Here is a 24,437-nt window from a genome sequence, read left to right on the forward strand (position 1 = left end):
CCTGACACATGCGTAGTAGCTAGCCTACCCCTCAATGCAGTACGAATGCCTCAACGTCTCAACGTGGGCGGGAGCTCAGCTCAACGTGGACGAGGGCTCAACCTTTCTCAACCTTTGAGGCACGTGACGTCTCGACTCCCGCGTTATGTAGGCTACTTACCCAGTGACAAAAGTAACATATTATATCTTATATTATATATCATGTAATAGGCCTATAATGATATCTTGAGGTTTGTGTTACATTTGAGTTCAAATGTTTTTATCATATCAACATAACAGTTTAAACTCAAATTAAACACATTAACAGCCTTCAAAGCATATTTTAATGTCTATTTGCATGTTAATTGCATCAGTTATGACTTCAAGAAAGGGCCTTCCTTTGTTTTTTAAAGTATACCTTTTTAATTTCAATAATCACTGCATTCCAGAGGCAATATTGTATATTTACTCACTTTTTACAGATACAAAACATGTGATATAAATGAAATCATATAGTACTGTATTTCCTAATATATATATATACCAACCAGTATTTTAAAAAATATATTAAAAAGGTGCCATCGTATTGACAAATGAACATGCTCTTCCATGTATTTGTTATTGACAGGATAATATCATATGTAATACAGGGAACAGAGCCATTCCGCATACTGTACTTTTGATTCTTTGAGTACATTTAGCTGATAATACTTCTATTCTTTTACTTAAGAAACACTTTGAATTCAGGACTTTCAATTGTATTGAACATAGGGACAGGAAGCAACAGACAAGACGGGACAAAATAAAACATAGAGAGATCGTGACAACTAATACATTTTGAGTCATTAGTGAACCTAATACAGCTGATTGTAACAGTTCACCCCCAGCAGCGGTCACTCATGACCCCATCTTAATTCCCAGCGGCCTTCAAATTATGGCCTGCTTCTTTTGTGGAACCTCACAACCTCTTCATCCTGAAATATGTTTGACAAAGAGAGGTTAAATGTTTAACACTCACACTGGTTCAAGACTTTATCATTTGATTCAACAACTTCTACCTGCATTGCCTTTTCCTCCCGTCGCCTCTTGCACTCTTGCGACCTCTCTTCTTCAGACCTTGGTGAATGAAAGACAAACATTAAAAACATTCATTAAAAATGATATAGTCTGGTCAGTGTAACAAATAGTTTCAAGAATGCAAATGTAAATTGTAAAATTAAAGAAACATACAGCATGGGAAAGTTTGAGGAGAACTAGGCACCACCAGTACCTAATTTGCTGCGTGTTTGTCTTGGAATATAAAAAGCACACAACCAGATGGGTCAACAACATTATGTCCTGAAAAGTCTTGTATCCAGAAGTGAAATCAATGAAAAACTGAAATATGAAACCCTTATTTATACATACCTCATTGAAATCAAATTGGGCTCTTGCCACAATGTAAAATGCGTACTGTAAATAAAGAAATAGTATATTATGTTAGGTTGTTGTGATTCTATGGTGTTCATTGACAAATAATATTCCTCCGTGAATGTTGTTTTGGATATAAATAAATCACAGCATGTCTCAAACTATGAGCAATAATGGAGTGCATAGCATGCTGAAAGCATTATACATTTGTATACATTATTATAAACAGAAAAATAGGACTACTATACAGTATGTATACTGTATATCCAGTATCTTACCATGAAAACAAACACCCCACAGTTGTTCGAGAACCCTTGTCTTGGTAGGCCCTGTAGTGTGAAAAGTCAAAAGTGTCAAAAATGACAATTACATCATACTCTTCAGTAGAATAATTTTAACATATCTAACCTGGACATCATCCACACCAAGACTTGCCCAAGGCCCAGGGCACAAGATCTGAGCAAGGTTTCTGTGAACACAATGCATGTGAAAGTTAAGAATAAGTACAATTTAATTCAACTTTGTTGAACACTGTTTAATTCAACAGAACAGCCCCGCTGTCAAATGGCATCTATGTTTCTGTTCAATGCCTTTTATTTAATACAATGTATGTTAGTTCAAATAAAACAGAGCCATAGATTAAAAAAAGATAGACAAGTGGTCTAAAACAGAACTACCACTATCCGGATGTGATGTAACTGTGCATCAAAATACCTGAATGGTTGGCTGTGACTATCATCTCTCCAGCCAGCGCCACGGAGGGGATCTAGAAAGAAAATCTCCCTAGCTTGTGGCCTCAGTATCTGTTAATATCACATGTTCTAATATCAACAGGTATACTTTGACATACAAACGTTATATTATAAAGTTGTAGGATCTGTATTATACAACTAAATTAAGCGTTGAATTGAAAGATAGAAACACTATTTGCGGCGTGGCAAACTTCATTGTACAGTAAACAAACAATAGCAAAGACTGAACTACATGTACTTACACAGAGAGTCCAGTGTCCAGGTTCCCACACTGGAAGGAGAAGCCATTGGAGATTTGCTGCATTTTCCTGGAAAAGCAAAAAAACAGTTGTGTTGATGTGACTACAGTAATGAGTTGGTACAAGAATATGGAGCAGCAACATGGATAATCATGATAAAAATACCGGTAGCTGTTGCATCGGATTCAGCGAAGATGGTGGAAACCAGGCAGCTATAACATGGCTGTTGGCAGCAAAGACGCCATCTACTCTCTGTAACATATGTAGTTTCATCATGTAATATCTTATAATTGTTTAGTATAATATAGTATGCAGAGCCGGCCCGACCCATTAAGCGACATAAGCGGCCGCTTAGGGCCCCGCAGCCACTAGGGGTCCCCTAGCAAAAAAGAAAAATAATAATAATAACATTTAAAAAATAATAATCTCAGTACATCGTCGCCGTGCTAAGTATGTTTAATTAATTGTGTTAATATGCCTAGATTGCCTACTCTCAAAGTCATGTATTATATGATTGAGTCAATCATATAATACATCCACCATGCTTTACCTGAACCTCATCATGACACTAGAGAGGACGGCAGAATTGTAATTTCCCGTGTTCAGTGAATGCAACAGAGGCAAGACACTAGACCAGGGGTCTGCAACCTTTTTGACCAAAAGAGCCATTGTGCTCCTTTTTCCCAAAAATGTTTTTGTCTGGAGCCGCAAAACATATTTCATAGCTTGATAGCTAATAAAGTTGTATTTATTGTTATATCGGACAAAAACTACAGTTTTTTGCATTTATTAGGCTATTTATTACATTATATAAAACTGTTAACCTCTAATAAGAAACAAAGAACTCCTAAAAGGATAATTAAAAATAATACACAGGCCTACTTTAAAATAAATTAAACACAGCACTTGGGGAGTCCTCTGCACATTTGAAGGAAAAACAAATATTATTAAAATCGGCCCACTTTGAAATAAATAAAACAGATAGCTGCACCCTAAAAAGAGTTAAAGGTAGGGTAGTTAAGAATGGAGAAACCAGCTCGAGTGCGCTAGAACCCCCCCGATTTTCGCGGGAGACTCCCGATGTCATTGCCCTCTCCCGGTTTCCTCCCGGGGTCATATTTCTCCCGCATTTCTCCCGATTTCTGACCAAATCACACACGACTGTTTCCACTCGGTCTTTAATACAGCTACACCATTGTTTGGTTTCCATGGTAACACGTCTCTTTAGTAGCGCGCTCAACTCAAAGTCTGAGAGGGTGAGGCAGATATTCACAGAAAACAGAACAAGAATCGACAACTACTCTACTCTCTGCTCACTCGTTTCCTGTAAAATACAGGTTCAGCCCACACATATGCTCCGTGAAGGACGGTGTTACAGGCCGCATGGCAGTGCACTTAAAACTACAATAAGCATGTTAATGTTAATCTAACAGCTCCGGCGATCCACTAGCATCCCCCCCCAAATTTTGCATTTTAAAATGCTCCCGATTTCTGAGGTCTAAAGGTTGGCAAGTATGGCTGCAACACCGTTGACAACTTCTCTCTCTACATATCAAACATATCGGTAAACCAGCATCGTTTGCTTTGAAAGCATATAACTCAGTCCACACAGAATTAAATCCTGTGTTCCTCCGGTACTTTACTTTGATTTATCCATAGTTCGCTCATCGAGCCGGGGGTCAGGTTATTCACCCGGAGGAAAAGGCGCTCGGCCGCTCGCGCGGGACCATAGCAGGATGTGACGCATATTTGAGTTAACCTAATTAAAACCGTTTTGTTTTTTATTTATGTGTCGCAGTATCACCTCAAAATACAAGATACGAAACATTTTCAACCATGCAACAAAATATAAATAGTCCTACAAATACTTTTATTTTATTTCCTTCTTATTTTTGTCTAAGCTCAAGGGAGCCAGAGTAGAGGGCTTAAAGGGCCGCATGCGGCCCGTGGGCCGCGGGTTGCCGACCCCTGCACTAGACCAACCAGAGAGTTGAATGGAAATAAACATCTGTCTTATTGGCTGACAGGTACCCATCCTGTGAGCTGTGACAATGTTTAAACTGTCAGTCGGACTCAGAGTTTTTGAAGATGGACATAAGAACATCTTTTCTTAAAAAAGACGACAATTCTCAAGTGGTGGCTCACACAACAACCCCAGAGCCACCACTTGAGCTAGGTAAATGGTATGTAAATGTCAGTAAACTTCCAAGATATGCGAACATGTAAGCAAAGCATAAATTACAGCTACGTTGAAGTTACTTTGAATCGCGGGGGTAAGCTAAACCGTTAGCAAGTAGCTATAGCTAGCCAGATATATTAAAGGTGCCCTATCATGCAAAATGCACTTTTGTACGTCTTTTATACATGAATATGTGTCCCCAGTGTTCCAGGGAACTCACCAAGTGTCAGAAAACACAACCCTTTCTATTTTCCTCCATATCCAAATCTCTTAAAAAGGGGCTGCAACGGATCTGATACAGACTGATCCAGATTTGAACACTTCTGTGACGTCACAGAAGTGGCGCTACGGCTATTGGGCCAACTCAACCAATCAGGAGGAGACAGCCACGGAAATTGCCGTTCGAACGCGCTGGAGACGCTGTAGTACATGTGCCAGGCCTGTAGATGGTGCTTTTCTCAAAGAATCAGCCCATGCAAAGAGAGTGTTAAATTGAGCGAAATGAGGAATGGCTAAAATGCATGATCTGTTTGGTATTTTGAAAAATAAAAAGTATAAATATGCCTTATATAGCTATAGTCCTACTCTATATTATTCAAATATAGCATGATGGGTCCACTTTAAATAAGCACTTAATCATAACATCTAAATGTAATGTTTTTTAGCGTTACCTGGTGATTTCAAAGAAAGCTCTCTGGAAAATGTTGACTTACTGTTCGACATGAAGCTAGAAGCTACCTTACAGTACACAGTTGATACTGAGTTCTGTCAGTTAAAGTGTTTCATAGTTAGCTTAGCTAAGCATCAACCTAGCAATGAAATGATGTTATGTGACAGTATTTCTGAGAAAAGGTCAGCTGAAATGGTGGCATGCCACTGCTTTACGTGTCGACAACATGTTTGAACGTATTTGCAGCAGTAAATGTGGCTGTTTGGCCAATGATGTTGCCATAACAACACCTACATTTAATTGTGCAACCTCTTTTTGTGACGGATTTTTACATGAAATTATAATTATTCTGAATGATATTCCTATTGACAGCTAGTTTCTATCTGAACATTAGGACATGGACAGCCAGAGAGAATAAATGAAAAACAGTTGTGAAATACTATATGACAAAACAAGAATACAGTTTAAAAGGGGAGTGATTTGTAAAATATAAGAAAAATAAGTCTAGGGCCGGCCCTGATAGTATGTTTTATACATATATTTACATATTTTAGAACACCTTCAATACCTTCTCAATAATCTGGCAGAATACAAACACACAGTCAGTAAAATACAGAGTAGATGGAACATGCCAACAATTAAAACAAAATCAGTTAGAAAAAGTACAAGAAACAAAGAGCGTGATCACTCTGATTACCATCCCATCCATGTCATTAGCCAAACCCAAACTCCAAAAATCTGACCGCGTGAGAACCATCTTGCTCACAGAGGCTAGATGTGTGTTTGGACTTTGGGTCTTGTCCAGAACCTGTGCCAGCTAAAGGAAGAAAAAATAACATTTTAAGTAATATTTAGCATACAGACAATATTTTGAACTGCTGACTACTTAATTTTACTGTTTTTTTTTTAACCTCCTGAAGCTCCTGTCCCCAGCAACCTTTACTTGCCATAATTGTATTGATATTACTAAAGTCTCCCTGGTCCTTGGCATCATTCACTTGATCAAAAATCAACAACACAAAATGTATGTCTTTATACAGTATGATTTGCATGAATACAAGTTGCCAATATCAAGCAGGTAACTTACGCTCCTGTTGCTCCTGACCATCTCTGTGGTGTTCTGAAAATGTAGTGGCCATCCCAACTTGTGAAGGAGGAGCTGTTGAAATTAAATAATATTAGTTTTTAGTAGATATCTCCATATAATCACATAAAAGAAGAAGAACATAATGATTCTAAGAAATGCTTCACCTAATGATATCCTCCCATTGACATCAAGCTGTATTTCCATATCTGCTGGGATGATTTTTCTGTATGGCTCTCTAGCTTTGTTGTTTTTTGTCACATTGTAGTGGTGTCGTATATTTCTTTGCAGAAATATGTGTGTTGAGGGTGTTGTCATGTTCAAAAAGTAATTGTTTTTCCTCATTCCTGAGAACATTTGTTCCGCACATTGACTGTTTATGCTTCCCGCCAGCTCTGGCACAAGCTCTACCCTTCTGAGAACATCCCTTTCATCTTTGCTATTCCCCTGGTGGAATACATCACTCAGTGCATAATGCTCCGAAGAACCAGTGAGAGGGTGGCCATTTTCATCTGTTGGAACTTTGGGGTGTTTCAACCATGGCATATTCACATGAAGCTTGCCCTCTGAAGCCTGCTTCGTGTTCTCCGGAGTAGGCTCCATTAACCTTCCTTGAAAAGAATGAAATGTCTCTGGCTGTCGATGGTTACCATGCACCACCACTCCCCTTGAATAGTCATACACAGTGACATTGGGAAAGTGTTTCCACGACAGCCAAAGATCCACATAATCCCGTGGGCTCTCTGCTCTGAGGTTAAATGTAACTGAGTAGACAACCCCACATGGGCAAGTAATCACCGCCCAGCCACCTGAAAGCAGAGGTTTAAGTTAGTAACATTAGGGTAGTGATCTTTGGGGATGAAATGTATTCAAATACATAACTCCATGATCTGTGTGAAAAACGATGCAAATCAAGAAATATCAATCAATCAATCAATGTTTATTTATATAGCCCAATATCACAAATGTTACATTTGTCTCAGTGGACTTCACAGTTTGTACAGAATATCAGTATGACAATACGACACCCTCTGTCCTTAGACCCTCACATCGTACAAGGAAAAACCTCCAGAGAAAACCCACAGTTTAAAGGGAAACATGGGAGAAACCTCAGGGAGAGCAACAGAGGAGGGATCCCTCTCCCAGGACGGACAGACGTGCAATAGATGCCGTGTGTAAATTGAAAAGATAATACATTTGCAACATAGGTAGTCCAAATGTTTGGAAATGCATGTGTGTATAATAGGAAGATGAATCCACGAGGATATCCATCCAGGACCTATGATCCAGGACCACAGCCACGACTCAAGATCCAGGGCTCGCGATCCAGGACACAGGACCGCAGGATCATCCATGACTCCGGATCCCGGCGTATATAGACACCAAAAAGAAAGACATTTGGGGAAGCTGGGTTAATCGGAACATGAGAGGTATAGACAGAGAGAAGGAAGAAGTAAGATGTCCCCCGGCAAACTAAGCCTATATCAGCAAAACTAGGGGCTGAATCTAATCAGCCCTAACTATAAGCTTTATTAAAAAGGAAGGTCTTAAGCGCACTCTTAAAAACAGATAGGGTGTCTGCCGCCCGAAAACAAACTGGAAGCTGATTCCACAAATGTGGAGCTTGATAAGAAAAGGCTCTGGCTCCCATTGTACTTTTAGAGACTCTAGGAACAACCAACAACCCTGCATTCTTGGAACGCAATGCCCTAGTAGGACAGTAGGGTATAATGAGTTCTTTAAGGTAAGATGGCGCCTGCCCATTAAGGGCTTTGTAGGCGAGAAGAATAATTTTAAATTCTATCCTGTGTTCTATAGGGAACCAGTGTAAGGCAGCCAGAACAGGAGTAATGTGGTCCCTTTTCCTAACTCTGGCTAGTACACGGGCTGCAGCATTTTTGAATCAGCTGAAGCGACTTAACTGACTTCTTGGTACACCCTGATAATAAGGAGTTACAATAATCCAGCCTTGAAGTAACAAATGCATGGACTAGTTTCTCTGCATCGTTTTGAGGCAAGATATGCCTGATTTTTTGCAATGTTACATAGATGGAAGTAGGCGGTCCTTGAAATTGATTTTATGTGGGCGTTAAAGGATAAATACTGATCAAATATAACACCAAGATTCCTTACAGTCTCACTGGAGGTCAAATTAATGCCATCCATAGTTAGTCTTTAGATAATTTGTTTCGTAGATTCTTCGGGCCAAGTACATAACTTCAGTTTTGGTCGTGTTCAACATCAAAAAGTTTAAGGTCATCCACGTTTTTAAGTCCTTGAGGCAGTCTTGAATTTTATTTAGATGATTAATTTCATCAGGCTTGATTGATAAATATAGTTGAGTATCATCCGCATAACAATGAAAATGTAAAGAATGATTCCTTATAATATTGCCTAACGGAAGCATATATAATGTGAACAAAATAGGTCCGAGCGCTGAGCCCTGTGGCACTCCATGGCTAACTTTGGTTTGCATGGAAGATTCATAGTTGACAAGTACAAACTGAGAGCGTTCAGATAGATAGGACCTAAACCAGCCTAAGGCAGTTCCCTGTATGCCAACTAAGTGCTCTAGTCTTTGCAATAGGATATCATGGTCGATAGTATCAAATGCAGCGCTGAGATCGAGCAAAACAAGAATAGAGACAAGTCCCTTGTCTGAGGCTATTAGAATGTCATTTGTGACTTTAACAAGAGCTGTCTCTGTGCTATCATGTGTATAAAGCCTGACTGAACATCTTCAAATAAATCATTGTTTTTTAAGTAATCACACAATTGTTTTGTGACTGCTTTCTCAATAATTTTTGAGAGAAATGGAAGATTAGAAATAGGTCTATATTTGGCTAAAACCTCTGGATCAAGGTTGTACTTTTTAAGAAGCGGTTTTATCACTGCTACTTTGAATGATTGTGGAACATAGCCTGATAATAAAGACATATTCATAATATTTAATAAAGAAGTGCTAATTAATGGAAAAACTTCCTTCAACAGCTTAGTTGGAATTGGGTCTAACATCCACGTTGATGGTTTAGAAGAGAGAATCATTTAATTTAATTGTTCAAGGTTTATGGCTGAAAAGCATTCTAGTTTAGTATCTAGTGTAATATTAGAACTTACGTTTCCGGGAGCTGTTGATAACACTATACTGGTCAAAGGCAAGAGGTCATTAATTTTCTTTCTAAGAGTAACAATTTTATCCTTAAAAAAGCGCATAAAATCATTACTACTGAGTGCTATGGGAATAGAAGGCTCAATCGAACTATGGCTCTCTGTCAGCCTGGCTAGTGCTGAAAAGAAATCTTGCATTATTCTTATTCTCATCTATTAATGAAGAGTAGTAGGCTGCTCTCGCTTTACGCAGTGCTTTCTTATATTCATTGAGAGTAATATGCCAAATTAAACTAGATTCTTCAAGTTTAGTGGAACGCCATATCCATTCAAGTTGTCTCGACTTTTGCTTTATTTTGCGGGTTTCGGCATTATGCCATGGAGCTAATCAGTGTTGTTTTATTTTCTTCTTTTTCAAAGGAGCAACAGAGTCTAATTTTATTCGCAGCGCATCTGTAGCACTATCAACAACATGATCAATATGGGGTGGTGTACATTTTGTATAAGTTTCCTCCCTTACATGCAGACATGCTATCGAGTTAAGTATTGGTGGAATATCTTCCTTAAATGTGGCTATAGCACTAACAGATAGGTTTCTGCTGCAGGAGCTTTTGACTAATGCTTTGTAGTAACAGTACTTAAAAAGTTACTAAGAAATGGTCGGATGAAGCAGGATTATGCGGTTCAACTAATAGTTGCTCAATTTCAATACCATAAGTCAGAACAAGGTCGAGAGTGTGATTATAGCAGTGGGTTGGTTTATATACACTCTGACAGACACCAACAGAATCTAATATAGAGTTAAATGCAACAGTAAGGCTATTTTTATCATCGTCAACATGAATATTAAAGTCACCTATGATAATTACTCTGTTTTAAGTACCAAAGTTGATAAAAACTCAGAGAATTCTGATAAGAATTCTGAATAAGGACCTGGTGCACGGTACACTGTAACAAATAAGATTGGCAGCAATGTTTTCCAGGTCGGATGCGTAAGACTAAAAACGAGACTTTCAAAGGAGGTATAATTTAATTTTGGTAATACAATTGCTGCAACTCCACCTCCTCGGCCCATGCCTCGGGCAATATGAGTATTGATATGGCTGGGTGGACATGCTGACATATTCTTCATGTCTCAACCAAGTTTCAGTGAGACAGCATATATCAATATTATAATCTGATATTAAATCATTTACCAATTTTGCTTTAGATGCTAGAGATCTTATGTTTAAGAGTCCACTTTTAATCTTCCTGTTTTGTTGCACTGAAGTAGTTGTTACATTTACTTTTATTCGGTTATTATTACCTCTATTAGGTTTTACCTTAAATTGTCCTTGGGCAGACACGCACACACCGTTAATATTGGGTATTTTATTGGGTTCGGGATTCCTATGGATGACTGCCTACTAGGAGAGAGCGCAGAGAAGCGTGTAAAACTGCGACTAAGTCCACAAAGCCCTGAAATGTTTGCCGAAATGAGATTTGCACCTTCCAAATTAGGATGAATACGGTCTCTCTTAATCAGACCAGGTTTTCCCCAGAAGGCTGTCCAATTATTTACGAAGCCCACATTGTTTGCTGGGCACCACCAAGACAACCAGCGCTGAAATGATGAAATGCGGCTATACATGTCATCATTGATCAGATTGGGGAGGGGACCAGAGAAGATTACGGTGTCCGACATTGTTTTAGCATAACTACACACCGACTCCACATTAAGTTTGGTGCATTCTGATTGGCGTAAACGAACATCATTACCACCGACGTGAATAATAATCCTACTGTATTTACGTTTATATTTAGCCAGCAGTTTAAGATGCGCCTCAACATTGCCCGCTCTGGCCCCGGAATGCATGTGACTGTGGAGGCTTCGGTCTCTAAATTCACGTGTCTCATAATAGAGCTACCAATAACCAGAGTTGGCTTCTCAGCGGGTGTCTCGCTGAGTGGGGAATATCTGTTAGATACGTGAACGGGTTGGGACCTGCGGGTTTCGCGTTATGCCCCTTCTGAACAGTCACCCAGTCTCTCTGCTGCTCGGGAGTTGCCGGGGGACGGCTAAGAGGAGTTACCTTTTGCCGGTCCGCACCGGCTAACATGGGCTTTACTGTAGCTGAGTTACTTTCAAAAATGCGGAGCCGGACTTCTATGGCTATGATTCAGACCCTCACTTATATCAGGGTTGCCAACTCTCACGCATCTGGCGTGTGACACACGCTTTCACTCTCAATCTCACGCTCTCACGCTGCCCAAACTATTCTCACGCCAAAAACAAGAATACCGAAGACTATAAACGGTTTTGAAAACTTTTGTCACGTAGTGATCGTCTTCTCAATAAAACATCTTTGATAATGTCTTCTGGCCAATCAGAATCAAGATAACGGCGTGGTGTTGTTGCAGGAAGTCCCGACGGAGAATACTTTTGCTGTAGTACATCTCGATATACATCGATACAACATTACGTGTTGATAGAAATCAACACGTAATGAAATAAGACCCCACGGTTTGATGATTTATAGGTGTGTGGGCTGTCTTTCATTTTGACACACAGAACAATGGGGGCTATCCGCCCTTATCCACAATGTAAAGTAATTCACACAGCCTCTTCCCTCTTCTCTCTGTGAGGAGCAGCAGGTTCAGCTTTCAGAACAAAGTAACAGAAAACTAAAATGGCATTCATTTTTTGAAATATGTCGTGTAGTAGCCTAATAGATGCATTTCTTTTCTTTTCAAGAGAGCACCAGAATGTTTATTTTATGTTAGTATTTCAAAAAATCTCCTGGGGGAAAATCCCCCCAGACCGCCCTGCAGGGGTTGGGTTTTCAGCATGTTAACTCTATCAACTGTGGGGAAGTTGCAGGATTGGCTCCAGGTCACCCTTTTTATTTACTACAAGACAAATGTGCCTTTTTATCTCATACAGTTCAATTTGGATTGAGATGGGGAAATAATCTAAACCTCACGCGTGGCGTTTCACTGTCAAGGGGAGCGTGTATGTAATTACATTGTGAATACTGACTTGAGCCCCACCACTGTATGGGTTAGCCGTACCATAGATTACCCAACAAAAATACTCTGGAGCCGCAACTGCCGACCCGCATTGATCTAAGATCCAGTAGAAATTATAGGCCAAAATAGAGTCAAAGAGTATATGAGAGTAAGAGTGTTAATTAATATATTTGGCAGTTTGGAGTAAGTCTGTAGATTTGTTTGTGTTTGTGTGTTTCATGTATAGGCCTCTCACGATAATTTATTTTGTTGGATACATTTTCCCGGAAATTATTGCGATAAACGATAATATTGTCGGCACCGATATGACCATTTGAGACCACTGACATAATCATAATATATAATAATAATTCAGGTACATCCTTTCAAACTGCTAGTCACATCCTCAAGAAAATGGCAATTTATCGAGTTCATTTTTATTTATCGTACGATAACTCAATTAATTGCTTATCGCGACAGGCACACAATAAAACAGTGGAAACAAACATGTGTTTGACTTTCATTTGTGAATGAAACTGTGTGCCCTTTATGGTCTGTGTCTAATATTGTGTATTTGTATATATATATATCCTATATACGTATATGCTAAGGTCCCGCTGCTGACACAATAGCAGTCATTTTGTGCGCATATGTGTAATTAAACCCATGATATCAAAATCTCACTCCAGCCAGGTACCCAAAGTTGGCAACCCTGCTTATATAGAGGTCGGAACATGTCATAAGTGTAAATAGATACAAGCATAAATAAATGTAGGAATAAAAACATGAATTTATAAATGAATAAATACAGGAATAAACATGGTGCAGTGTTTTCAGTGAGATTCAGTGCGTGTGCTGTGGCTCAGCTGGAAAGCACTTTGACTCACGACCACAGGGTCCCCTGTTCAACGACTGAACAATACGTCTTTTTTGTTGTTTATAAAAGCTACAGCTAAATGAAATAATGTAGTTAATAAATGTATTCTTTGATATGGTTTAGCCTTTCTCAGGCTACAACATGGTTAAGTGTATGAATATTATTAAGGAATACAAATCCCTCTTTTGCAATGTTTACCAGGCTCATTAGGCTTTTCAATCACAATCATTCAACTGGAATAAAAACAATATTGTTAACATGAAAACATAATTTAATGTTCGTTGTTTAGAGTTATTCTAAGGCTTTACTCATTGGGAACTCGGTATGAGATAGAGCACACTGTTGAGATGTCCAATATGCCTGTTTTACACACTTTGACCAACAGGGGGTTTGTGTTCAAATGAAGCCCATGATGAAGCCTCATGAGATGAACCCTTTTGCGAACCAATTGGCTGGAAAGCTTCATGAGGCTTCATCTCGCCATCACTACTAACAACTATTTAACACATGTATCGGTACCAGTAAAGGAGGTAGGGAAGTAACCAAACATGAGACATGTAGAGCAGGAAATAGCACCCGAGGGTGGGGAAAGAGCCATGGCTAGCTATCAAGCTAAAGTAGCTACCGTTAGCAAACCCGAAAAGAGTGTAGGCAACTGTGGAGTTACAGTCGCTAAGAGAAGGAGAGTTGTGAGTGCTTAAGCTGTAGTAACGTGTGATTAAAACCTCAGGCAGTTGCCGTGATCAAGAATTTTAAAACGATCGATTAAGTTAAGATAGTACGCTATCAGCAACAGAACAGGCACACGGGATACCCGGAGATGACAACAACAACCGGACGTTACAACCTGCTTACCGCAATAGTGGTCCGTGTAGAAACAGCGTGAGATATATGAACAGGTGTAATCAGCTTAGAATATAATTATAATGTTATTTCACTAACCTGAGGCCAACCAAACTTTCTCAAAGACTTTGTTATAAGTCACTCTATTGGACATCTTATCTCTAAGTCTGAGGACAAGATCTGTCTTGGAGCCTTTGGTGTCCAGACCACATTTTTTGCAGAGTGCCGTTACTTCCTCTACCTGTTGTAGAAATTAATTAGTAAGCCAATTCTGCAAATAAAGTATACTTTAATTACATGCATGGTGCATTTAGCAAATTATTTCACATTATAATCACCTTCAACTTGATGATCTCATCAGAAAGCCGCTCCTCAGTGACCTCCAGGTACTCACTATCATCTGACATTGTATTGTAGGGATCTTTTTTAATTCAGTGTTCAGGATGAGGTCAGACTGCCTGGTTTGTGGCCCGATCCATGGTGCCCAGTTGTTGTAACTCAGAGGCACAACAAAGGGGTTCTTCTTACCATCTTTAGGGACAATTGTAAAATGCATTGTTTCAGAAACCATTCTAATTTTCATACATGCATATAATTCAGACAAACGTTTAGGTCTCAATAGCTGGCTTTTCATTCTGCATGACCTACATCGAATGAAACCCAGACTGAGCACTTCCACAGCCACAGCATCCCAGAATTTCTTGAGGTCCACATGTCCATCATAGTCTTGGGATGTTCTCTGAATTTCACTGACTGTTATATAAAACATTTGACATTATCTCAGATAACTACATTAGGACAACCATGTATAGGCTACTCTGCTATCATTATGATGTTACATGCATGAACAAATTAACTGACAATAACAGTATATGCCGAGCATGGTATTGAATCTGTGTATCTACCGTCCAATTGTTTTTCTTTATTAAACACGCAAACGGAAGAGCATCTGAGAGGCCTTTTTGCTTTTTACCCTACTAAGGCCCATTCCCAAACCGCCCCCTACACCCTACCCCTCCGTTTGCGCGTTCACGCGGAGGGTCCGCCATATTGAGGGCTGTTCCAAACCAACGAGTGTGGAGTGGTGTGGAGGAGGAGTGGGCTATCAAGCCCTCAAACAGCGAGTTTGCAGCGGTGCTGACTTGAGACCGGTCTCTATCTGACCTGACCGGAGTCAAGCTGTGTGTCCCCGTCAGGAAACAAGCTGTTTACAAGTAGTTCCAGCAAACATCCACTGATAAACTGCGATGTTAACATCCTATTGATAACCTCATAATGTTTTAACTTAGGATCATATAGTGTTTAGTCTAGAAAAAGGTAAATGTGTGCATTTTATTATAAAGTTGTGTATATTTACACACTGTTGCAAAAACTAAGAAGCTTATAAACATCAGGTTTAAAACTAAAAGAGCTTTACAAAAAAGTAACTCAATTAAAGATGTTTGGAATTTTATTTGAGTTATTAATTTACATTTTTTGTCAAAGAGATGTTGATTTGAAACCGTTGTTACATACAATTACGGCATTTCCTGTTTCTGCCGGAGTACGTCCCAAAGCTTGCTTCTGTATTTACTCCCTCCATCTGACAGGAGGGAGCCTCGCTGAGCTGCGAGTGTGGCTACAGACCAAGCCCCCAGGAAGTGCGCCGGACTCAGATGAAAATATTCGTGCTGGCCAAACGGCGGTACTACACTTCCGTTTGGTTGCCAGGCCCGGAAACACTTTTTCCCATTGACCTACATGGGGAAAGAATGGTCTGTAAATCGTTGGATAATGTTTTTTAAACTAGATAAACTACCCAGTATGAACACTTGTATAGCCCTTATTAAAAACATTCGTTCCTCAAGTTGTACAAATGTGCTAATAACGTTATTCTGAGAGTTATTCCCCTCTGCATTATGAACGTTATGTGACGTGTCACATCACATGAATCAACAACTTTGACAGTTTGCTCCAAAAGGTAAGAGACGGAAACATATTGATTTTGTAACCTGCCTCCTTAATGTCTGTATGTAATGTAACATGTTCTCATATAAAATAGAAAAATAAGCCAAACTACTCAACAGCAACCGCTACTGTGGCTAAGCTAATGTTGGGTGTTTGCTCAGTAGTTTTCCATACTTTTCATAGTTAACCAAAATGCTAGAAATGTATGCATGCCAGCAGTTCTGCAATGTTAACTCTGTATGCATTAGCTAACTTTCTAGAAACCAGACTTTGAATTTATAATTCGTTTTATATATATTTTTTTATTTAAAATCTATAAATGTGAGATGAAAAAACTAAAAATGACATATCTTTGTCACAACAAATGTCCAATGCAATGTCCCTACCATTGTAAACGACGATGCATACAGAATCTTCAAGAACACATATTATTTTTAAAGAGGCGTGAAGAGCTAATCATTTGTACTTTATTTATAGATGGCAAAAATAGCCGGATCAAGATGCAATACAATCCTGAAGGAGAGTGGGCAGCCCGCCAATACTTGGACAAGGTGCTGTATAATTCTTAAAAGCATTTGTATTCATTTTATTTCAGTAATTTGTTGATTGCATACCCTTTAATTTCATATGTACCTTATGTTTACATCTGATAAGTGAAATACGTTGATTGTGACCTTATCACAAAAAGTCAGTGACTTAATACATCCTTCTTCGTAATAATGCATGCAATCGTCATGAGTCATGCATTAATTAATGTAATATTAATATGTAATCTTAATCCTTATAAAGTTTCATCATGATTCTATATACAATTATAGAGTTATATATAATATAAACATTAAACTTGTAGTCTTTGTAAAACAATATATCAACTCACCTTTTTCTAAAAGATGATCACCAGTAACCACTTTTTTTTCCTTTTTCAATATATTCTATTCTATCTAGGTCCCAATGTGTGGATAATAGGGAGCAGCTACGTCCGACGTGGGGAAAGAGCCAGACACAGCATGGGAAGCAACCTGGGTCTCAATTGCCGTGTGTGGTGGTTTGGCAAGGGTGGTCTGAGGTGGAGGAACCTTCTTCCCTTTTTCTATCAGTCCTTGAGAGGAAGAACAGTCCCGGATGTCCTGCTCATCCACTGTGGCGGCAACGACCTTGGCAACATCAAAGGTGTGGAGCTTGTCACAGCGATGAAGCAGGATTTTGGATTCTAGCCTCAACAGGATATGTATATTTAACAAAAATAACTTTTACATTTGACAGGGCAGTCCTCCTTGTAAGGATGTCTTCACTTACTCACACTATTTTTTTTAAATGGGTAATTGAATTAAACTGTTCACTCACATTCTGTGTTCTTCCTCTCTCTTAAACTTTAGTCCCCCTGTCTTGTTTCTCTCTTTCCCTCACTCATCTTAGCCCCCCTGTTTTGTTTCTGTCTTTCCCGCACTCATTTTCCCCAGCCTCACCCAGCTGTGGTGTGTCTGTTCTCTTTCTTCTCAATTTTGGATGTGGCCCAGGAGGAAGCGCAGCCACTTCAAGACACTGGTATGGGCCTGCGTGCTGACGACATGACCGTCATCGGCCAGATCACAGACGGCGACGAGACGGCGTACAGAGAGGAGGTCGAAAACCTGACATCTTGGTGCCAGGATAACAACCTCCATCTCAACGTAAACTAAACCAAGGAGCTGATTGTGGATTACAGGAAGCAGCAAAGAGAGGGACACGCCCCCATCGCCATCAATTGGACTACGGTGGAGAGAGTCAGCAGCTTCAGGTTCCTCGGGGTCCATCACGGACACGGCTGCATCATGGCCTGGTACGGCAGCTGCACCGCCCTTAATCTTAAGGCTTTACAGGGAGTGGTCAAAACTGCACAGCACATCACCAGGACGGAGCTGCCATCCATGGAGGACCTTTACTCCCAGCGGCTCAGGAAGAAAGCCCTCAGTTTATGTTTATGTTAGAAATATTTTGGCACATTTGTTCCTATTGCAGGATATTTAAGTTTCCCATGTACTTTTTAAATTAATAATAGTAGGTTCATCTTGATGTTTAACTTGTAATATTTTAATCATCTTAGTTAGAAATGCTGTTTCCACCCCAACCTCTGCTGCTGAATGATTTTATATATTGTTACTGGAAGTATTTGTCTTTGACATTATAATGATTACACCAGAAAGTCACTCTTTGTGAGATTTATTTGTTCACATTTTTCCCAGCCACAAGATGATTTCATTCATTGGAGGCCTCAAAGCTGGGTGAAGGTATTGATGCACGGATCAATGCAATCCTTTACAACAGCATTCCACTATGGTTGGGGATGTCTGTAAAAAAAGGAGAAATAATCTTAAACAAAACAAGTGTCTCAATATAGGGAAACAAACTGACAAAAACATATCAATTAGATCAGAATCAGAATACATTTACATTGTTACAGCAGAAAAGAGCCTAAGAAAGCCTAATATTAATTAAAGTATGCATAAAAAAGTATTAAAGATTAAAAACAAGAAATTATAATAAAAAAGTTACACATTTTACAAAATACACATCCTGTAACAGTTTGGAGGATTTAGCAGCCAGCTATATTACAGTTTTAGTGGCATATGCATATATACATATAGATATACATGGTTGGTATTTAATAACAAGGGGTGTTGTACTGTGATATTGGTATTTATGGAAACATTTTACACCTTTCCTTCAAGTATTATACGTTTTAGTGGCTTGTTGGTTACTTAACATGCATAATCATCACAGTTACTATCCTTTTACTCCATCATATTTCAAAGAGAAATAGGCTATTGTTATTTTAACTCCACCACAGTAATCCATCATCAGCTTTACTTTTTAGATAAAGATTTAAATCACAATTGATCATAATTCAAAATACATATTTGTATATATTACCAAGTGGTTTCATGTACAACCCACATAAGTATCATGCTAAATTCAGCTCTGTTGCTTGGATATCACTAGATCCTGTTACATCAGCGTAATATAAAAGTACATAACGATTGATGTCTACATTAGCATAATTACTAGCTAGCCGCTACTTGCGCAAGAGGGAGCTTCGTTCGGCGTGTGAAACCCTATACGCTTAACTAAATCCATCAGTAAAGAAATCGGGGAGGTAATGAGTGCTAAAGTATTGAGGAATGGATCAATGTTGATCAAATGTAGGGATAGAGAGCAACAGGGGAGAGCAATAAAGATGAGTACCGTGGAGGGTAAGAAAGTGGAATGTTCACTTTTCAGTGGTAAAAAGCTAGTCAGGGGAGTTGTGACAGGAATCCCCGTCAGAATATCAGCTGATGATGTGAAAGAGAATATAACAAATGCAAAAATAAGTGATGTCAAACGCATGAAAGCAAACCGCAATGGGATTAAAGAAGATAGTCTTTCGGTTTTGATCACCTTTGATGAGAAAAGGATTCCGGAAAAGATACTTATTGGATATATGTGTTATGATGTGAGACCGTATGTTCCACCACCAATAAGATGTTTTAAATGTCAGAGATTTGGACATGTGGCGGCAGTGTGCAAGGGAAAACAAAGGTGTGGCAGATGTGGTGGAGATCATGAATACGGAAAATGCGAAGAAGGGGCAAAACTGAAATGTTGCAATTGCGGAGGGGAGCATAGCTCAGTTTACCGTGGATGTGAGGTTAGCAAGAAAGCAGAAGAGGTGCAGCGAGTCAGGGTGACGCAGGGAGTAAGCTATGCAGAGGCAGCAAAGACAGTTTCAGGAGGCACGCAGGTTACAATGGGAAACAACAATAAGAGCAAAGAAACAGGAAAAATCCACAACTGTGTTAAGTTGAAGGAGGACACTCTGATAGTGAGTAAAAGAGAGTTTGTCCTGTTTATGGCCGAGATTATCAACTGTTCAGCGCAGACTACAAGCCAGAATGAAAGAATCAAAAATAATTGTCAAATCAGCTGAAAAGTACCTTGATGTGAAAGGGATGCACTGGGAAAATGTGAAAGATATCCTAAATGATGACGTCCAACAACCTCAGACATGGACTGGATCATCATGATGGTGTTAGTTGTACTGCAGTGGAATGCTAGAAGTTTAATTGCAAATGGACAAGAGTTCAAAAAATATATTGAAAACCTGGGAGAGAAACGTAATGTACTTTGTATTCAGGAAACATGGCTGAAACCACAACTGGATTTTATTGTGAAGGGATATACTGTAGTTAGACGAGATAGGGACTCTGGCAGAGGGGGAGGAGTTGCAACGTTCATACAGAGTGGTATAAGTTACAAAGTTATGCATGTAAGTACAGATCATGAAGCAATAGTTATAAGGGTATGGAATGACAGAGGACCTATAGATATAGTAAATTATTATAATCCGTGTGGGAAATTAGATCAAAGTATATTAGAGGATGTTGGGGGTTTACTGCAAGACAAAGTAATATGGTGTGGGGATTTTAATTCACATGACTCGCTATGGGGAAGCAGTAGCACAGATGCAAATGGTGCAGTAGTTGAGGAATTTATAGATGACCACGGGCTAGTGTGTATTAACACTGGGGAAGGAACACGATATAATTGCATGAAGAATATAGAAACAGTGCTCGATCTGACATTTGTATCTAGTGCTTTAGCAGGTATAAGTCCATGGAATGTGATAAAGCATACTACAGTGGGCAACGATCATTATCCGGTAATGATTAAAGTTGGGACCAACATAAGGTTTGAAAAGGAAAAGAAAATTCCTAGATGGAAATTGGGAAAAAGCTAATTGGGATGCCTTCCAAGTTGTAAGTACGAATAGATGTAAAACACTTCAAGAGGAAAATTATGATGACATAAATAAATTCAATGATGAGCTGGTTAAGGTTATCATTCATTCAGCTAAAGAAACAATTCCGGAAATTGCAGGAGTTAGGTGTACCAAGAGTGTACCCTGGTGGAATGGTGAATGTAGGAAATCCATTAAAGAGCATCTTGCAGGTTTTTTTTTTTTCTACATTTATGCTTAAACTTGCTTGAAAATTACAATTAAAAAAGTGAGTGTAGGATTTGATATGTTTTACGAGACATAAGGGCAGGAATTCAGAGGGAAAGGAGCAATTTTGAGCTCTGCTCTTAAAAACGGCTTTTTTTAAGGTCATACGTCAAACGCGTCATATTACATAACAAAGGGGAAACATCTCCGCTCTCTGACCGCGGGTATAGTTAATAGTTGCGTTGAGTTGAGCGGTTGTGTTTTAGTGAGCTGGTATTTTTCGGTAGTTTTACATTGTATTTCACCATTTGTAATCATGGTGCAGTATTGTGTTTGTGCAGGTTGCACAAATACCAGCCTGTCAGGACATCGAGTCCACAGTAAAAAGGACCGGAGCTAGCGTTCGTTCCTGGGTGCGTTGTGCATCCACCTCCCTGCAGCACATACTCTCCACAGCTTTATCAGGAAACCGTATTACTTCTCTCTCCCCTCCGGTACACAGCACCGTAAGATGTAGTGTGGAGTTCCATTAGGTAACGCTGTGGTGGCTGTACTGCTCCAGCCGTCTCCTTTGTGTTTGTTTGTTTCCCCCTGTCTGTGTTTTTTGTGTGTGCGTGGTGACTGTCACTCCTGGCTCCCGGCTCAACCTCCACTCACCTGCTGCAATCAGCTGTGCACCCTGCCCGACTACACACCTGCTTTCCATCAAGCCATTTACAACGGCATATCAACGGAGGCTCCACAACCTTTCTCCGCCAGATCGTCAAGTATCAGCCGTATCTCGCGTCTCTCTTCCGGTACACAGCACCGTAGTGTGGAGTTGCATTAGGTAACGCGAGATACGGCTGATACTTGCGCATTAGTTTCTGTTATGGATCAGTATCAACAGTCCTGCCAGTAACGTTACTATATTATCAATGCTACGTTAGTTATAGCCTGATATATGATAGCTAACTTCACAATGTTGTGATGTGACGTTAGCTTACATTCTGTAGCTAACGCCGGTCACTCACCAAGATAGCTGCCCAGTTCTCCACTGGTTCTCCTCACACCACAGCTAAATTTCTCTCCGATGGCCGTTATTTCTTCTAATCCTTGGCTGCTCCTGGTCTCTTGGACACCTAGCAGGCTCATAATTATAAGGTTGTGGTCCGTCATATGCATTCGAATATTCATGTTCAACTTCTTCTGTGTCTTCTGTGTCAAAACTAGCATTGGGATCCATGTTTATTAATACGTTACACCGGCCGCTCTCCTCCTTGTTTCCCCCATCTTACGTCACACGCGGGAGGTCACGTGCCGAGGCTTTTTTATGCGGAAGTGAACATTTCTTACAAAAACGACGCCAGATGTCACTGTAGTGTATATTCCTGTATATGTTTTTGAAAATCTAGTGTATTCATAATTTTCCTACACATTTATTCACAGGTGTCTTTAACCTGGAATTTGCTCTTTAAAGACAGAAATAAAGCATTCAGGCAACTCAAAAAACTCCATTCCCAGGAAGCTTTGAATCAGTATCAAAGGGCCCCGGCAATAGTAAGGAGAACAATAAGAACGCAAAAAAGCACTTTTTGGAGGCAATATTGCAATAGTATTGGAAGAGAAGTGCAGCTTGCAGATGTTTGGAGCATGATTAGGAGAATGGGGGGAATTCGAAGGAATTATGAGTTGCCAGTTTTGAGCAGAGGGGACAAAATGGCTGTCACAAACTTAGGAAAGGCGGAACTTCTAGCTCAAACATTTAGGAAAGTTCATAGTTCAGATAACCTTACAGAGGAAGCCAGGCAGTGCAGAAATAATACACTCATGGAAAACCCGAGAATATTGGATAGAGTAGAAGTGTTAGGGGATCAGTTGGACCTGCATTTTAGTATGTTTGAGTTGAGAAGAGCAATTATTAGTGCTCGTCAAACCACTCCTGGGAAAGATGGTGTTTGTTACAAAATGTTGGAACACATGACAGATAACACTCTAGTCATTGTGTTAAGGTTGTTTAATAGGGTGTGGGATTCTGGCCAACTTCCTTCAGTGTGGAAACAAGCGATAATAGTGCCCATTCTAAAGCCAGGGAAAGCCCCTTCAGATCCATCTAGCTACAGGCCTATTGCCCTGACATCTAATTTATGCAAAATCATGGAAAGAATGGTTACAGAAAGGTTAACATATATCTTAGAAAGTAAAGCTCTGTTGTCCCCATATCAAAGTGGGTTCCGTAGGGGTCGGAATACAATGGATTCTATATTGTGCTTAGAATCAGACATCAGGAAAGCACAGACCAACAAGGAAGTAGTGATTGCAGTCTTCTTTGATATTGAAAAGGCTTATGACATGCTCTGGAAGGAAGGACTACTAATCAAGTTAAAATCATTGGGAATTGGTGGTAAAGCATATAATTGGGTTATGAATTTTTTACTGGACAGAAAAATACAAGTAAGAGTAGGTGCAGAATATTCAAGTGTTTATGCTGTGGGAAATGGTACTCCGCAAGGTAGTGTGTGTAGTCCGTTGCTTTTCAATATAGTGATACATGACATTTTTAATCAAGTTCATCCAAGTATGGGAAAATCTTTGTATGCAGATGATGGGGCTTTGTGGGCAAAAGGCCGCAATGTAGCATATGTTGGAAAGAAAATACAAGCTGCAATAGTGGAAGTGGAGAAATGGACAAATAAATGGGGATTCAAACTGTCAGTAGCTAAGACGCAGGTCATTTGTTTTACAAAACGGCATAACATTGCTCCTATATCGTTAAAATGTTATGAGCAACCTCTTGAACAGGTTAATAAAATAAGATTTCTTGGTGTTTGGTTTGACAGAAAGTTAACATGGAGCAATCATATAGGAAAAGTTCAAAATAAATGTAAAAAAGTCAACAATGTACTTCGGTGTTTGGCGGGACAGGAGTGGGGAGCAAGTAGGTCATCACTTCTGAATATATATTGAGCACTCATGAGACCTGTATTCGATTATGGGTGTATAGCGTTCATGGCAGCAGCAGAATCAAACCTTAAAAAACTTGATGTCCTACAAGCTCAGGACCTGAGAATTTGTAGTGGAGCTTTTAAAACATCTCCAGTATCAGCAATACAGGTGGAAATGGGAGAAATGCCTTTAAAGATAAGAAGAGTGAAGTTAATGTTGCCATACTGGGTAAACCTTCAGGGGCACAGTGATAGTCATCCTGCGAAAAGTATTTTTGAAAGACAGCTGGGAGCACAATGAGTCACATTTAATACGTTTTGAATGGATTGGCGATGTTAAAGCAGCAAGTATATGTTTGAATCAAATACAGTATTGCCCCACAGTTCCAATCTCGTCCATTCCACCCTGGTTATTCCCATTGCCAAGTGTAGACCTCAATATACAAAGGGAGTTAAAGGAAAAGAAAGAACTAC

General features: G+C 39.5%; 1 protein-coding gene and 1 long non-coding RNA gene across 3 annotated transcripts; one reads left to right on the top strand and one right to left on the bottom strand.

Moving 5' to 3' along the window:
* Positions 1-423: 423 nt before the first annotated feature.
* Positions 424-15,329, bottom strand: LOC307014199 (uncharacterized protein). Of its 2 annotated transcripts, XM_079642014.1 has the most exons (14): positions 14,778-15,329; positions 14,229-14,660; positions 6,481-7,122; positions 6,317-6,388; positions 5,927-6,046; positions 2,546-2,632; positions 2,384-2,449; positions 2,104-2,192; positions 1,798-1,858; positions 1,668-1,718; positions 1,387-1,431; positions 1,210-1,269; positions 1,038-1,095; positions 424-953 (listed from the first exon to the last, which is right to left on the bottom strand). In XM_079642014.1, the coding sequence occupies exons 4-13, from the start codon at positions 6,335-6,337 to the stop codon at positions 1,090-1,092; spliced, it is 606 nt and encodes a 201-aa protein (XP_079498140.1). In that variant the 5' UTR covers positions 6,338-6,388; positions 6,481-7,122; positions 14,229-14,660; positions 14,778-15,329; the 3' UTR covers positions 424-953; positions 1,038-1,089. The 2 variants fall into 2 exon arrangements, with proteins under 2 accessions (XP_079498140.1, XP_079498139.1); XM_079642013.1 differs by lacking the exon at positions 6,481-7,122 and having other exon boundaries at positions 14,468-14,660.
* A 355-nt stretch (positions 15,330-15,684) lies between these two features.
* LOC307014202 lies at positions 15,685-18,519 on the top strand. Its single transcript, XR_013801191.1, has 3 exons — positions 15,685-16,089; positions 16,554-16,627; positions 17,022-18,519. It is a non-coding gene; the product is annotated as an uncharacterized lncRNA (long non-coding RNA).
* Positions 18,520-24,437: the final 5,918 nt, after the last annotated feature.

This window comes from Notothenia rossii, assembly GCF_949606895.1.
Source record: "Notothenia rossii genome assembly, chromosome: 8".
NCBI lineage: Eukaryota > Metazoa > Chordata > Actinopteri > Perciformes > Nototheniidae > Notothenia > Notothenia rossii.

Coding starts and splice junctions, on each gene's coding strand:
- LOC307014199 (XM_079642013.1), bottom strand. CDS start 14,536: ATGTCAGATGATAGTGAGTACCTGGAGGTCACTGAGGAGCGGCTTTCT. Junction 6,047..6,316: donor TGGTCAGGAGCAACAGGAGC/GTAAGTTACCTG, acceptor TTCTTCCTTTAG/CTGGCACAGGTTCTGGACAA. Junction 2,450..2,545: donor ATCCGATGCAACAGCTACCG/GTATTTTTATCA, acceptor TTGCTTTTCCAG/GAAAATGCAGCAAATCTCCA.